General features: G+C 42.0%; 1 protein-coding gene across 1 annotated transcript; it reads right to left on the bottom strand.

Moving 5' to 3' along the window:
- Positions 1 to 2,387: 2,387 nt before the first annotated feature.
- Positions 2,388 to 3,257, bottom strand: LOC145803565 (uncharacterized). Its single transcript, XM_082896869.1, has one exon. It carries the CDS (start codon positions 3,255 to 3,257, stop codon positions 2,388 to 2,390), a length of 870 nt encoding a protein of 289 aa, XP_082752995.1.
- Positions 3,258 to 17,954: the final 14,697 nt, after the last annotated feature.

Raw genomic sequence — 17,954 nt, 5'->3', positions numbered from 1 at the left:
TCGGATGCGCGCAGCTGAAGCGCGCTCTTAAGCCCGGCCAATAGTGCTTCGTACTCGGCCTTATTGTTTGATGCAGGGAATCCGAGGGTGATAAAGTGCTCAATGGTTAGACCATTTGGAGAGATCAAAACTATGCCGAGCTCGGCACCGTGACGATTTGAGGCTCCAACTACGAAAAGTTTCCATATTTCACCAACAAAGAGCTTCTAACACTCTGAGGGGTCTTGGGAGGCTTGAAGGTTAACCGGATCACGGTCGCTCGGCTGTTCGGTTTTTGGTGTGCTGCTGTTTGGTTCCATTTCATCTCCCCTTGGCGATGCGGCCCCGGACACAACAAGTTGGTCTGTTATGTCCAAGTCCATCGTCGCATCGCCAGGCTGCGGAACTGTGCCGGCTTTAGGTTCTATGACGAGGCGCGCAAGTTCCGCGTGGCCTACATCGCCCTGCCGTGCAATTTCAGTTGAGCTGGCGTTCGTCTCCTCGGCTTCTGTGGCAAGATCCACCGGGCATACTGGATGAAGTCCAGATGAGAATTCAGCCACAAAATCGGCCAATGTCTGTGCTTTTATGGCAGTTCGGGGTTAGAACTTGACGTCGAATTGTCCCAATTCGACCGCCCACTTTAGAATTCGACCAGAGAAATCCGCCCGGTCGAACAAGGCTTTAAGGGGAAATTCGGTCAACACAACGATTGTGTGAGCATGAAAATAGTGCGCCAATTTCCTGGAGGCCATCATCAGCGCCAAAGCGAGTTTTTCCAGTGGCAAGTACCTCGACTCTGCCGGTAGCAAGGTTTTGCTCACATAAAAGATTGGGAGATGCTTTATCCCCTCTGACAGGACAAGTACTGCACTAACGGCGTGCTGAGAAACTGCCAGATAAAGGTAGAGTTCTTCACCGGGCTTGGGTGTCACCAATAAAGGAGCAGAAGACAAATACGCCTTGAGCTCGGCCAAAGCCCTGTCACATTCCTCGTCCCATGAAAACTTGGATTTCAAGGCTCGAAAGAAAGGGCGGTAGCGATCTGATGACTGACTTATGAATCCATTAAGCGCGGCTGCCATTCCGGCAAGATGCTGTACGTCCTTTGCCGAGTTGGGCTGCTTCAATTCTTGCACGGCTTTGATTTGTGCGGGGAACGCCTTGATGCCTCGGTTTGTGACTAGGAAGCCCAGGAATTTTCCGAATCCCACGCCGAAGGCACACTTAGACGCATTCAGGCGTAGCTTGTGCTGTTTAAGAATGGCGAACATCTCAGCTAGGTCGGACAGGTGGTCTGCCTGATGCTTGCTTTTGACCACCATGTCATCGATATAGGCCTTCATCGTCCGGCCTAGCAAAGGAGCGAACATTTTAGTCACCATCCTTTGGAAAGTTGCCCCAGCATTCTTCAAACCAAAAGGCATGACTCGATAGCAGAAGAGTCCCCTTGGAGTGGTGAAAGAGGTTATCTCACAGTCAGGGCCATGCATGGAAATCTGATGATAACCGCGGTAGGCATCCAAGAAACTGAGCCTATTATGTCTGGCCGTTAGATCCACCAGCTGGTCTATCCTGGGCAGAGGAAAGCTGTCTTTAGGATAAACTCGGTTGACATTCTTGCAGTCAACGCAAACTCGCTACTTCCCATTCTTCTTGGGTACCACGACCGTGTTTAAAATCCATCGAGGGTAGTGCACTTCCTGAATAGCCCGTGCTTCAAGCAAGTTCCGTACCTCCTCCGTGACTACCTCGGTGTGGTGAAGAGCCGACCTCCTCGTTCTCTGAATGACCGGCCGTGCACCGGGGAAAACATTGAGGTGGTGACAAATAAAGCTTGGATCGATACCAGGCATGTCGTATGGCGACCATGCAAAGACTTCGATATTGGCCATTAAGAACTCCACCATCTCGGTCCATTCTTGGGCGGTCAAGCTCGATCCGAGCAAAAAGAACTTGTTTGGACTTTCCGTGTCAATCCGTACTTCTACCAATTCTTCAACGGCTTTGTCCTCCGCCTTGGTGCCCACATTATCAAGGATACTCTGGTCTTTTGGGCCTTCAATCATTTGCACGAAGCCTTTGGTAGCTCGGCTCCTGTTCACTACCACGAAGCATTGCTTCGACATGACTTGATCGCCCCAAATTTCCTCAATCTCCCCCATAGCCGAGGGGAATCTCATAACCTGGTGGTAGGTCGACGCTACAGCCTGCATAACGTGAAACCAGCCCCTACCGAGGATCAGATTGTATGTAGACGGCACCTGCAGTACCCAGAACTCCACCTGCTTATCCACGGATCCAGCTTTGACTGGTAAAATTATTTTTCCCAAAGGCCACTCCGGCTGCGAGTTGAAACCTACCAGTGGCAAAGTTGTCGGCGCCAAGTCTGTATCTCGGAGTTTGAGTTATTTGAACGCGTCGTAATACATTATCTCAACTGAACTTCCCTGGTCAATTAAGATGCGCTTGACATCGAACTCTTTGACGCGAAGGGTGACCACTAGGGCGTCGTTGTGTGGCGTTTGAATGCGCTCGAGGTCTCTTGTGGAGAAACTAATCACGTTTTTTTCCTCGGTCTTCCCCCTTTTGATCGCAGACTGGACTGACAAAACTTCCCTTATGTGTTCCGCCTTTTTAATCATTCCGTAGAGCTCGCATACACGCGCCGGCTCCACTATGCCATGGATCACCTTAACCACTCCTTGAGGGGGCGCCTCCAAATCATCCGGTCCATGTGGATTAACCGGGGCAGGATGTGCGGCCTTAACACCCCCATCAATGTAAAGATCCAAGTGTCCGGCTACGACTAACTCCTCCAAATATTGCTTCAGAGGCAAACAGTCCTCTGTCCGGTGTCCTCGCTCCCGGTGATATGTACAGCGGTACCGCGGATTGAAGCCTTTTTGCGCGTCGCCTAACTTAGCAGGAAACCGGACGTAATCCTCGTCATGGATCTCACTAAGTATGCGATAAATTGGAATCTTAAAGACCATGGTGATACCCGTCCGAGCTTTCAATCTTCTGTTGGCATCAGCTACATCATCACGGGGGTATTCAACTCGGTCATTCCGACGACCCTTTCCTCGGTTTCGATGATTTGGTCCACGGTCAGATTCCTCGACGCAATCATTTGGACGGTTAGTCTCCTGTTCGACCGCGTGTACCTTGCCAGCCGACCTCTTATATGTTACCACCGGAGTTGTCTTCGCGGTGGATGCCGCTGCATCATCCTCTAGCCGGATGTGCTCATTGATGCGCTGCATTAGTTGGCCCATAGATGTCGGCTGGTTCATGGTAAGTGAGTCCCGTAGCCTATGTCCGACCAAGAGACCGCGCTTATATTAGGTAATTGCCAGGTTGATCTAGCAATCTAAAATCTCATTGAAGGTTTCCCAGTATCTGGAGTTGTATGCCTTGAGTGTGTTGCTTGACTCCATTTTGACACTGAGAAGGTGGTCCACCTCCTTTGGCATTTTAGTGTTGGTCTTGAAACGAGTCACAAAGGCTTTCGCCAACTGCTGCCATCTTTCGATGCTTCCCTCCGGCAGCCTCTCAAACCATTTCAAGCCCAGCTCGCCTAAACTCGATGGGAAGATAAGGCACATAAGAGCGTCATTGCACCTATGTCTGGCCATGACCTGCCATAAGTGGCTTACATGCATGTATGGATCGGTCTTTCTGTCGTAGAGAGTAAACTTAGGCTGGTGAAAGACCATGAGGAGCGGTGTGGTTTCTATTTCAAGAGAGAAGGGGGTGGCGTTCAGCCTCGCCAAATCTGTGTCTAGATAGAGAGGCACGACTGGGCAGGGTGGTGGCATTATGATCTCTTCACTGGCATGACCACCGTAAGATAGCAGCTGGAGCGCCGGTACCCTTTGAGTCTCTCGCCGGCGAGCCTGCTCCTTCAAAACTACCCGCAAGTCCTCTGAGTGAGCGGAATAGGAATATCTTGATGTCATCGTCGGACATGAGGGTTGATAGGTACTATCTTGCACGCTAGACTTCTTTATAGGCGCGTCGGGATCTCTAACCCTGTAACTTCTGGTGATAGAAAGGGCGGTAGTGTGCCGCTGGCTCTGACTGCCTGAACGGCGTGGTTGGGTGCGCTCACTGTGGTCTCCCACTCTAGCTACACCCTTCCCTTTGACATGTAGTTTAAGATCTTCCATCTCCGCCGCCATTCTCCGGATGACGGCGTCTTAGTTCCTTAACTTGTGCTCCAGACGTCTAGCGTGCGATTCTCTTCACCGCCGGTGTCCGTCTAGGCTCCACGAGTGACCATAACTTCTAGCGCGCTTATCTCGCGCGTCTCTTGAATGTCCTCCAGGGGAAGTTTCCAGGTTCGTCACGTTTGGAACAGGGGGGAGTCCGTCTCTCCGTCTAGCTGACTCCGGGGTAACACCGTTGATGGCGGACAACGGTATTTCGTCATTGTTCGCCATGGAAGGCGATTAGATGAGCTTCGAAGACAAGGTTTTTTTATATCAAGTTTCCTACAGACGACGCCAATTGTACGGGGAGCAAATATTCCGCAGTGCCCGTACTCCTTTCGTCCAAGCTCTGCTTCTATCCGATTGACCTACGAACACAACGACAGTGAGCTACCCGGCGGTGTGTGGTCGAAAAACCCCTCCGACGGTCAAGTTAGCACACACTCAGAGATCAAGAGAGAGAGAGGGGGGAGTTGAGTGTTTAGGTTCTCACCAAATGATGTTCCATCCCCAGCATGGGGGGCGCAGTCATGCTTATATACTTTCTGCGCACAAATCTGCTCCCGCTAGTCTCTTGACACGTGGTGCTGCTTTCTCATCTGTTAGCACAAAATCCAGCGGACACCACCTAACCAAACCGCCAGACAACATTAGCGGGAACTTGGCAGCTAGGCGGCATCAGCTCGGCCTTCCACGACCGTGCTGGGTAACGAGTCTGAGTACTCCACCCGCCGAGCTCCTTAACAGCCGAGCTCGGTAGCATTCCGGCAAAACCGAGCTCAAGACAGCTCGAGCCGGTGAACAGAATGCCTTTCCCGCCGAGATACGCTTGTGAACCATGGAACCCGGATTGGCAGGCGATCATCTCGATCAAGTAAGCTCGGTCCAAACACAGGGCCTTGACCTCGGGCCTGGGCCTCAACCGAGTAGGACCAGCTCCAGGGAGGCCCCAGTTGGCTCGGCCTAGAAAGGGGGGGTTGAGCCTCGACCGAGTAAAACCCACTCTGGACAGGCCCAAGTTAGCTCGGCCCTATTCTGTCCGGCTTCTATCACGGCCCAAAGCCAGATTATAAATCTCCCTCTCAAAAACTATCTAGAAATTTTGAGTATAAAATTGTATAAAAATTTGTACAAAATTCTAACAATTTAAGAACCATATGATCAAACCACTTAAAATCTTCAATCATCTATTTAATATTGCAAACTACACATACAAGCCTAAATCCAAGATTATATTATGATTTTAAAGCTACTAATATAGAAATAACCTTTAAACATCTAATATATATACGCAACTACAAACAAAACTCTATCTCATTAGTATTTGAATAAAATCTAAAATTGAAGAAAAAAAATAAGAAGGTGTTGAGAGTTTTCTTACTCAGTAATGAGATTGAAATGAGGTAATGAAATGGTAAGAAAACTCTAGCCTTCTTCTTTCTCTATCCTTCTTCCTTCTAACTCCAGTTTGCTATCACAAATATTAATATATGTATATATATTTTTTACCTTAGCGCTCTCTCTCTACCTGATCGGTGAAGAGTTGCATGCATATATAGATGAACCTTCATTATGATGTATAAATACGAATCTTCCAATATCCAATGCTTTCATCATAGCACTCGTTGGTTGGGTTGGTTTTTTTTGGCTAAAATAGTCATAAAAAATAAGTTAAAAAGTCAATAAGATAAAATGTCACATCCAAATCATAATCATTTTTTTTTTTTTCACAAAAGTTAAAAAGTCTATTCCAAATGAGACTTTTTAACCCTAGACTAAAATAACTAAAAAGTCAAAAAATCAACTCACATCCCAAACTATTTAATAGTCTATGTGCATCCTACCATACAAAGAGACAAGTGGTGGGGTGACTCTACCCCACTAGCCACCCAATGCTATTTTTATTTATTTATTTTTAATTGAATGATAAATTTATATAGTTGTATATTTGTGTGGGTTTATTAAAAATCAATTAAATAAAATTTTCAACTAAAATATTTAGTAAAGATAATTAGTAAGTTGAATCTTCGTAAAAAATAATTACAAACGAAAAATATTGAATACTTACAAAATTATTTATTCTTAGCAATATTATTGTTAGAGACTAAATTGGAATAGTTTTTAATTAATTTATACATTAATACATTTATTAAATAGTTTTTAGATAAATTAATTTATTATTCACATCTTAAAATATACGGGTTCTCACAAAATTCATATATAAAACTAGACAAGAATATTGTGGCAATGGTATTTTTACAATTATAAACTAAAGTAATGGGCATTGAGACTTTTAATGAACGACTATTAATGAGACACATCATAATGTATGGGTTTTTTGTATAGAAATTCTATTTATATAGCATTACTCTTAAGTTTTTGTATGTCCATTTAACTACTTTTCATGAGGTTAGAACCCACATCCATACCATAATTATGTTACACCATAAAAGATAGTGAGATTATAAGGCATTAGTGGTGCTCGCAGATCGGATTGGGTCGAGTGGCCTCTCATCCGTCATCCATCCAAACTTAAACAGATTGAAAAAAATACTCCTATATCTGTTCGTTCGAACCATCGAAACCGTCCATTTTCTGATGAATTGATTTGGACCATTTGGTTTTAACGATCCCATTTGGTTTTGACGATTACATGGATTCTTGCCCAGCCCTTTTAGGCATAGTTGTGCTCTACCATTTGAGCAACCGATAACCGCAAATCTTACATTTTAATATAATTTCTTTATTGTTGTTTAACTCAATAGTGATCGTGCTGATCATTTTAAACATTTCTAGATGTTGTCCTCCATTTGGCTTCATTTTTTACTTCTTATTATTTTTACGATTTTCACATTTTTTTAAAAAAAATTAAGTAATGCATAACACGTGGTATTTTTTGGTTTTTTTGGATAAATAATGTGTTGTTTCTCTTTCGATCACCCAGTTTTTAATCAATGTACTACATCTGAGACAACTGGGAGACTGAATCAATGACCAATCACACACAAAAAAAAAAAAAAAAAAAAATCATATTACCTATTGTGTGTAGAAATGATTGTAAAATTTTACTGTCAAAATGATCAATCACTGATAGTAAAATCATATTACCTATCAGCATCAATATGGCATATTGCAGCACAAATGAACAGGTAGCAGACGTATTCACAAAACCATTTTCTTCGGAGAAATTTGTGTATTTGAGGGATATTTTAGGTGTCGTAAGTTTCTGGATTAAAGGAGAGTGTGGAAGAATAATGAAGAAATTTATAAGTCTATTTTATGTCTGTTGTGAGTCTGATGTGTCTAGTAGTGTCTATTCTATTTGGTTGCTTGTGTCCTATTTTATCTGAAGTTTTGATTAGTTGTTCACTGTTTTTAGGAGATTTTATAGCTGAACATGGGTTAGTGTAGATAGTGGGTTTTTATATTGCCTACTGTATGTTTGTTTTAATTACTCACTCAGCTTTGTGTTGGCTCACTAAATTTAGAAGTTGCAGAGAGAAGAGCTTGTTTCTCTTTTTTCAGACTCCACTGGGTCCCCTAAATTGTTTGAGTTACCCAAGTTTTCCTTCCCCATAATGTCATATTTCCTTGCACTCGAAGTTGGTCCTGCATCGAACAGTCCCTCAATGTTCTCTTCAGTGCCCTTAATTTTTTTCTTACTCTGGTCAAGATGACCTTGCTCTTCTGTTAATCTTCCATGGTCGCAGTTTTCCTTTTCAACAAACATAATTCTAGAGAGAATTTTTTCTTGACTTGTAAATTCCAATGTCATTAATATTAGGACAAATTATACCAGTGGTCCGTATTAGTTTGATTCTTATGCTATTTTGATCCTTATAATTTTAATTGGTTCAATTTTAACTCTAAATTTATGATTTTGTCTCAATTTGGTTTAATTGATTACAATTTTTAATATTTTTTTTTAAAAAAAATGCGCACATAAGTGACATGCATAATGTTTTTATATGTAAAATTGTAACTTGTTCAATTTAGTGAGTTATCTGCAACCTACTCAATAATTGTTTTCCTTTAAAAATCTTAATCGGCGTAATGAATTGGACTAAATTAATATAAAATTTAAAATAAAAGGTAAAAATTGAGCTAATTAAAATGATAGGAAGCAAAAATGACACAAAGGGAAAAATGCAAGGACTACTAATGTAATTTGCCGTTAATATTAGGGTAATCCTACTTACACAACAAAAAGAGCTCATTACTGTGGGATCTCCCGGATTAGGGAAGGTCCAAGTGCTCGACAGCTTGAACCCTCAGTATGGTTCCACGAGTGCAATATGAAACAGAATGAGAGTTAAAATCTGGCAAATCTATAAAAAAATCCACTAATAATAAGAAATGCCAAAAATAGACTACATCACCAGACTCAGAGTTGCCACCTAATCTTTTAAGAAAAATTAGGAAGCCCGTGACTCATACTCAAAGGCCATGATCCATCGTAATCAAAGTGTCTCTACTCGAGAACTTAGGTATGAGGGGAGATGGTCATGAATTGAGCACCCCCTCACACAATCAAAGATCGGCCTCTACTATTTTATGATATGAGAATTATTAGCATGACATGATCATATGACCCACTTATTATTGCTATCTTTACTATGTGGACCAAACAAATAGAGACCAAATCACCTACTTTGGAATGTTCTAATCTCTTACTATGTTTTTAAAAAAGATGGTTACGAAGACAAATATCTCATTGAGATCTTCGCCCTGCAAAGAGATCAGAACCATTCCAACTTAGGCAATGAGACCTCCATACAATGAGCAATCAGAGAGATATACCAAATAAGTACATAGATTCATGGTAGCATGCCATACATAATTTGAAGCAATCATAGGCAGGGTGCAAAGATGAAAAAAGCTCACTTAGTACTCTAACCAGGCTTAAATAAGAAATACATGATCCTAGATGCCAAGCTAAATGATATGCAAAGAAAGAGGATAGAAATGCTCATTGAGTACTCCAGCCAAGAAAAAATGAAAAATAGGCCTAAATAAGAAATGCATGATCTTAGATGCGGCATCTAATGCAAAATTTGCACACAATGAATCCTAAGGAGCTTTGGACATTACCAAGATGACATGGATATCAACAAAGCACATAACACATAATAAAAATAATGGTCCAAGCCCAAATGCATGTCCTTATGCTAATCATGAGATCGTGATATCAGCAAAGTCAAACTTAAAAACTAAAAAGAGTAGAGAGTAAAGGTAGGGGGAAGAGAGTCGTTGTGACGACCGGGTGTATGATTCGCTTCTTATCCTTTCATTTTCATGGGGTTTGAAATGTCCGGAAGTTTTGTTCTCGAACAAATTCTGGTTCTCGTTTATTCGGTTTCAAATTTCACCTGTTCCAGAGAGTGAGAGGTCAGGTCCGAAGTGCCTAAAATGGAGCTGGGAGAATTTTGGGCAATTAGGCCAAGGCCGTACGTGTGGGGTTGGGCCGCACATGCGGGGCAGGGTGAGCTGTGGAAGGTTGCACACTACCTAAAAGGCAGGTGCGGAGTGAAGGGCGGGAAAGGACCACTGCACGTGCGAGGGTGAAGGCCACGCATGCGGGGAAGGCGCTCCACACGTGCGGGAGAGAGCGCCGCACGTGCGACATTCTGGGCAGTCCGAGAGTTCTGTTTTTTCTTTCTTTTGGGGCTAAATGTATCTCATTTTTTTTTTACATCCCTCTCTCTTTAAAAACACTTTTGCTCCCCTTTCTCCCTAAAAACCCTCATCAAACACTAAGAATCTTTGATTTCTAGCAATCCATTGAGTCTAGATTCATCATCTCTCACAAATCTTAGAGATCAAAGCTAGAACTTCACATTTTGTGGTGGAAACTGAAAATCTCTCATCTTGGCTCTAGGGTTTCATCTCTTTTCCTCATCAAACATTGAGGTAGGGATTCTTTTGAGTTATATATACATATTTTGCAATGATGATGTGTTTTAAAGGTTTTCTTGAAGTTATTTTATCTCCTTTGATTTTATGGCACAAAAATGTAGAGATTTTAAAAGTGAGGTTTAAATCTCAACCTTTTGATCCTTGAGGGTTTCAATTTTCAATAATTTGAGAAAAATGATTTTGAAGAAGATTTCACCAAGGAAAATGGGGAGATGTTTTGGTTTTTAATGGGCAGCCCAAGAAACTTTGGGGGTTTTCGGATATGTGGGAAAAACCTATGGGTTTTCTTTCTTTTCTTGTGTTAAATGAATGAATGAGTGTAGGTTTCACATTATGTTATGCAAAAATGGCAATCTTTTGATGTATGAGGATTGAGAATTATTTTAAAATGATTGTTGAATGCATGAGCATGTATAGTTGTGAGATGACAAATTATTGAGTATTATAGAGTATGAGAATTGTAAATCTTGGAGATTGACATTCGAAAAATTACATGAAGTCTTGAAGAGACTAAAATGCCAAGAATTATGCATGATAAGAAATTGTTGCGATGTGTTGATGGCATATGGTTATTTTGTGATAAATAGCATTGACGAAGGAAAATGAGAAATGTGGTTGTAGTAGTATTATTGTTGAGATACTTGAAAATGAATGATGTTACAAGACATTAATAATTGTCGCATTACACACTTATTTCATCGATTATTATCATGCATTTCGAATTGAGTTTGGAAACGTTTGCATTGAAATAAGTATTTATATTGAAATGGAAATGTTTATGGGGTAAATACGTTGGTAAGTCTGGTTAGAAGGTGTAGATGAATTTGATAAGTTGGCCTGAGTATCCGGGGTGAAAGACCGAAAACACGCGCGGAAGAGGTACCACTTCCCTTCCAGTTAGCAACCGGTAAAGTGGGGTTATTGGTAGTGCTTGTTAAGCCTACTTGCAGACACCAACTTAGGGATTACCTGAGTTGTATTTACCGCCCCTATTGATTAAAATTGGAAGTTTTGGAATTGTTAAGATTGCAAATTGTTATTGAAAGCATGGTGATTTTCAAAAGAGCATGTAGATGAAATTCCCTTTAAAATGGCATTGCATGGCATTTGCATCTAATATTGGAAATCTTGCATAAATGTGTATACTTTGTTAAGGATCCTCTACTGGGCTTTATGCTCACCCTTATGAGATTTTGGTGCAGGTAAAGATGTGGTGATCCTGCCGAGTTGAAGGCGTGGACATATATATTTTGTGAAGAGTAGATGATTCTCTTTTGTTGTGATTATTTTCTAGCCAAGGGTTATTCATGTATGGGTCCGAGAGGCCACTTTTGTGTAACCGGGCATAAGCCTTGGAAATTGTAAGCCCATAAGGGCATTTTATTATTTTGGAATTCGATGTTTCACATGCTATAGATTCATGTATTTCTATATCACTGAATGCATAATTCGCATGCGAGACTTTGTATAAACCTTGATAATTTTTGATGAAAAGGTTGGAAATTTGCCATTAATATTTAGTGGATGTTGGTTGATGCATTTCATTTTGAGGGATTATTTTCGGGGTGTTATAGTCGTCCTAGTGCATGTAACAATATAATAAATGGAAGATAAGAATATGATGAGAAAAGAATAAAACAAAACTCCAATGAGGATAGGGAGGTTCTCTCCCTCTTGCACATAAAAATGAGTATAAACTACCCAAATCCATGGGAAACAGTGACAAGAGAGGAGATTCAGACTATCCTCGTGGAGAAAGCCATATCTGAGCTTCTATATTATTAGAGCTAGCAAGAAAGGTAGAAAAGGGAAAAAAAAATCTAATTAGAGGAGGAAGATTTTCATCCTCCTACTCATTAAAATGAGCATAAACAGCTCAAATCCATATAAAATATGTTTAGAAAGAGAGAAACTTCCTCTTCTCATAGAGGAAACCGTACTTGAGTTTCTAACCCATAAAAATCAAAGAAAAAGCAATTCGGGCCTGGCTAAAGCCACTATACAAGCCTCTACTAACTACAGCAAGAGGGAGAGAGAGAGAGAGAGAAATCAAACTAAGCGAGTAAAAATTTCAACCAATCAATCCCAATAAATTTTCAAAGCAAAGAGGTGGAGATGAACTTAAAATTAAAGTGAAAGTAGGGATTACCTCTAGAATATTATAGATAGGGCTCAAGCTGATCACAAACGTTGACCCAAGCTCCCTTTAATCAATAGAAGTCTTCTAGCTCCAAATCCTCCAAGCAAAGGTAGGTAGAAAGTAGTTCAAAATTATCCCCAAAATTCTCTCTCTTTGTATATTTAATTAAAACTATTGGAGAGAATATTAGGGAGTATATAGAGAGTCTGAAAAGTGGAACCCTTTTCCCTTAAGAGGGGTGGTTATTTTATAGGCATTTGAGGCTTGGAATATGCCTTTAGATTTGTCACGACCCAAACCCGTCCCTGTAGATTTAGCGTCGTAACCGGCCAGTAATCAAAGATTACCAAAGGCTTTCCTGTACAAATCAAAATAATCGGGCTAATAGAAGCTTATAACATAAATACAACAAATAGTCTATTGAGTTGTGAATCTATATGCAATGATACATGCACAAAACGTTAATTTACCCACCTTGTATTATGTATATAACAACTTGTACAAAATCATTCACATATATATATATACACATAACAAAACTCAACATCAAAATTACCAACTGGACAACGGTCTTCTAGACCTAGCCTCAACTCGGAGGCACCAAAACTTAAAAAGGCTTCAAGCGGTGGCTCGACTAACGGAGTTCATCTAGGCTTGACCTTCATGTCGCCCACCTATATAGATATATATATATATATATACACAGTGAGCTAAAACCCAGTGAATAACATTAAAGTAAAGAGGTTAGTGAACGAATTCCAAACACATCATTAAACTGGCCAAATGACTATAATCTACTGGTGCCAAATTACTAAACTGCATAAATGACTTACTTGTAAGAACCCACCTTTTACGTCTTAGACATGTTCATGAGCATCTATGTGATATGACTTGTTAAGTTTGCATTTGCATGTTGTGACTTGTTTTGCTTAAAGTAAGGGAGGCCGTGTCTTGTTTTGATGCCTTTGTAAACTGCCTTAGTGTTGCATGCTTGCCTCGTTCCTTCCTTGATGTGAAACTAGGTCACGCCTTGCCTAAGTTATGTTAGCCGATGTTATGCCTAGATCATTCCAAGCCGAGGTCATCCTCAGTCAAGAAGTATCTTTGGACCCCTTCGTTTGACCTCCACCTTTGCTTTGACATATTGGCCGAGATGTCATTATCCAGGCCGAGGTGTTAATCACCAAGGCCGAGATGTGTATTATCTAGGCCGAGATGTTACCTTGCACCTGAGTGATCTCGTCCTGGAGTGGCATGACCTAGACCGAGGTGTGGCGCATCTAGGCCAAGATGTGGCACAGCTTAGTCAAGTGTTGTCCTTCCTAGCCGAGGTCATTTGTCAGCTTAGTTGCCGAAGTCTATTGTTAGCCGATGTCACCACTCGCCGTAGTACCATTCCGTGTAGCTTGTTAGATACGCCTTGTTATCAGCCGATGTCATTGCCTCGTCAGAGAGCCCATACCGCTTTGCTTGTTGAACACCCTTCCGCCATGCTTTGTCTGGTCTGTCAGCCACCTTTTCAGGTTGAACCCAACCAGTCGCCGCCACGTGTCCCCGCAGAGGGTTAAACCCAAAACCGGGTAAGAGAGACTATCACTTGATATCATAACTTTGCCTTTTAGAGAGAGAAGCTCTAGGAGGAAGAAGAAGCTTTAGAGTGAGAAAGTAAGTCTTCAAACCTTGATTCCAGGAGATCGAAGCATTAGATTCGTGTATTGAGGTTAGATCCTTGGCTTGCTCTTGTCGTTCCTTGTGTTTATCTAGTTGCATTGCATGATCGAACCTGTTCTGCACATCATGCATTAACTTGAAACTGATTTTTTGAAAGAGGAAATAATGTTCATACGTTCTTGAAGAAAAAGTCTTGTTTTGATCCGAAAGCTTGCATAAAGAATCATGTTTTGTGTTTGTTTCCACAAGAACTTCAAGTATGGGTACCCAGGTCCATGTTTTCGAACTCATAGCATGAAAATCCCAGATTTTGTGTTAACAGGTTGTCATTGAACATTCATATTTTTCATTGTTTTCATACTCGTGTTCTTCATGATTCATCAACAGAGGGGAACCCAGATTTCCCCGACCTCTTTTCCTTGTATCTGGCCCTCGGGGACGCACCTCGGCAAGGAGGTGTGGAACCTCGGCCTAGACCTGGTTAGTGCCCAGCATGTTTTCCAAAATCATTGGCATACATATGAAACTTGTTTGGAAGTGTATTCAATAGGCCTTGCCATGTATTTGTAGGACTTGGGCTTGTCTCGACCCCGACGTTCGAAGAGCTATGTGAGTGGTATTTTTGATAAAGCTATGTTATACTTGTTTTGATAAATCTCGTTTTGCTCGGTTTTGATAAAAAGTATTTGATTTCAGCATGAATGACCATCCCTATTTGTATATCAAACACTATCTTGTTTTGATGACATGTCTTGAAAGTCCTTAGTTGCAGGGGACTATAATGCAACTGCACTCTTGTCTTGAAAGTCCTTAGTTGCAGGGGACTATAATGCAACTGCACTCTTGTCTTGAAAGTCCTTAGTTGCAGGGGACTATAATGCAACTGTACTCTTGTCTTGAAAGTCCTTAGTTGCAGGGGACTATAATGCAACTGCACTCTTGTCTTGAAAGTCCTTAGTTGCAGGGGACTATAATGCGACTGCACTCTTGTTTAGATATGTCATCACCCCTTGTATTATGTAGATGTATTAACATCCAAGGAACTTGAAAGGCCGGCAATGAACTTGATTTTTTCTTGATTGTAAAGTATACTATGTATTGTTTTGAAAGAGATCTTGGATATCAATCATGCAAAACCTTTATTTCTAATATCATTCACTGAGTATCCAAGCTCACCCTCTCTATATATATGTAGGTGATGAGCAAGAAGGCATTGAGGCCTAGACGTGATGCCGATGTGTTTTTGGGTGCTTTGCCGACGTGTTTTGGATTAGCATTTTGTACCATCTTGAAGATCATGCTTCTTAGCTTATGTTTCATGTGTACTTGTATATGTCGGCTTGAGAAGCCTTTTGGTCAAGATGTATTTTGTATCTTGTCTTCTTATTGTAATTAAATTATGAGACTTTATAAAATTGTATGTCATTCCATTGGACTTATGCACGGCTCTCATGGACTACCCAGATTTACATATATATATAATGCTTCCGCTCTTGTAAGCCCCATATTTTATACTCTGATTATGTGTGTTTATTGTAAGTCGGCCTTCGGTAACCTCGGGTTACTGGCCATCACGGCACCAAACTACTAGGGGCGGTTTGGGGGCGTGACAGAATGGTATCAGAGCACAAGTTCCTCGGTGTACGTTGTTCACGCACTTGAGTCCTAGAGAGCTTAGGATTTCCCTTAGAATGATGTTAGGATTGCATCATGTTGCTTGCTACTTGACTACGTGTGCATCATTTCGGCATGGACGTTTATTACTTGTATATGTATTATCTGTTTAGTTGTTTTAAAGTCTCATCTTGCATTCCCCCTAGCATCATGAGGAGAGGTAGACCTCCGGTTGGCCGAGATCGTTCAGAAGATAGATTGGAGAGATTGGAAAGGTTAGTCGAAGGCTTGGTTCGTGAGCAGAGACAACCTAGGCCACAGGATACTGGCACCACTTCCACACAGGCCGAGCAGACGAATGGCCGATATACAGCTCCACCCCCTCCAGTGCCACAAGTGCCTCTACAGCAAGCTTTGTATGGGAACGACACGATAACACTAATCAGAGAGTTCAAGAAAATGAAACCGCCGAGATTTCAGGGAGGTATTGAACCAATGAAAGCCGAGGCATGGGTTTTAGAGATGGAGAAGTTGTTTGAAATTTTCCCCAGTACAGACGCCCAGAAGGTATCTCTGGCAGCATTCACATTAGACGACGATGCTTGTAGGTGGTGGATGATGGTTCGAGAAAGCAATCCGGGTTTGACTTGGGCAAAATTTTTGGAGTTATTCTACAACAAGCATTTCCCCCTTAGCGTCCGAGACCGAAAGACCACAGAGTTCCAGAATCTGATGCAAGGGAACAAGACAGTCGCAGAATACGATCGTGCCTTTACCGAACTGGCGAGATATGCGCCTCATATGGTTGACGACGAGTACCGAAAGGCGAGGAAGTTCGAAAGTGGGTTACGTGGACCAATACAAGATCGGGTCAACATGCTCAATATGCCGACATACGCCGGAGTACTGGACAAGGCCATCTTGGCTGAAGCTAACTTGAACCGATACCAGAATTCGGGTGAGGGTCAGAGGAAGAGACAGAATTATGATAATCGCCGAGTTCCGTTCAATGCCAAGAAGAAGATGAGTACGGACAGTTCCAGCAACTCAAATCAGGAAGGTAACGTTAAGCCGATGTACGCGAGTTGTGGAAAGCTACATTTCGGGGTTTGTCGTTGGGCAACAGGAGCTTGCTATGAGTGCGGCGAGATAGGTCATCGTGTGAAGGACTGCCCGAAAGCAAAAGCTGATGACGGAAGGAGGAATGGAAGCACCTCGGGCCCTGCACAGAACAACAATGTCGGGAGAATACAGGCAAGGCAAGGCAGAGTTTTTGCATTGGTACTAGGAGACGCCCAGAATGCCGAGACAGTAGTGTCAGGTACCCTTTCAATTTGTTCTCAAGATGCATACGTATTGATTGATTCGGGTTCTACGCATTCATTTGTGTCCACTATATTTGCCGAGAAGTTGAAAAGAGAATTAGAACCCCTTGATTACGTATTGTCTGTGTCTACTCCATCTGGGAGAAATATGATTGTTACATCCATTTATAGGACGTGTATTGTTGTGATTGAGGGTGTAGAGTTGTTAGTTGATTTGATGCCTTTAAGCATGACTCACTTCGATGTCATATTGGGAATGGATTGGTTAGTAGCGAATCGTGCATCCATTGATTGTGTTACTAAGAGCGTCACATTGAAGACCCCAAGCCAAGCCGAGGTCATTTTCCAGGGTAAAGGAGTAGTACCCCCACCATACTTGATCTCATCCATGAAAGCCTACAAGTTGATCCAAAAAGGATGTCAGGGTTATTTGTGCAGTATACTAAGTGATTTGAATGGAAGTGTTGGGATAGCCGACATACCTGTTGTTGAGGAATTCCCCGATGTCTTTCCAAACGAGTTACCTGGCCACCTTGTCGATAGGGAAATAGAGTTTACTGTGGACGTCCTGTCAGGAACACAACCCATCTCCAAAACACCCTACAGAATGGCCCCAGCCGAACTTAGAGAACTGAAATCGCAATTACAAGAATTGTTGGATAAAGGATTTGTTAGGCCGAGCACTTCACCGTGGGGAGCACCCGTTCTATTTGTCAAGAAAAAGGATGGCACACTTCGTCTTTGCATCGACTACAGAGAACTTAATAAGGTGACCATTAAGAACAAGTACCCATTGCCTAGAATCGATGATTTGCTTGATCAACTACGAGGAGCACGAGTCTTTTCCAAGATTGACCTCAGGTCGGGCTACCACCAGTTGAAGGTTAAAGCCGAGGACATCGAGAAAACTGCTTTTCGGACGAGATATGGCCACTACGAATTTTTGGTAATGCCCTTCGGAGTAACCAACGCCCCAGCAGCGTTCATGGACTTGATGAACAGAGTCTTTAAGCCGTACCTAGATGAGTTCGTGATTATTTTTATTGACGACATATTGATCTACTCTGAAAGTACGAACGAGCACGAGAATCATTT

This window comes from Camellia sinensis, chromosome 12, assembly GCF_055761805.1.
Source record: "Camellia sinensis isolate YWXY chromosome 12, ASM5576180v1, whole genome shotgun sequence".
Classification (NCBI taxonomy): Eukaryota; Viridiplantae; Streptophyta; class Magnoliopsida; order Ericales; family Theaceae; genus Camellia; species Camellia sinensis.
Note: the sequence above shows the minus strand (reverse complement) of the source record. Positions and strands in the feature narration are given on the sequence as shown.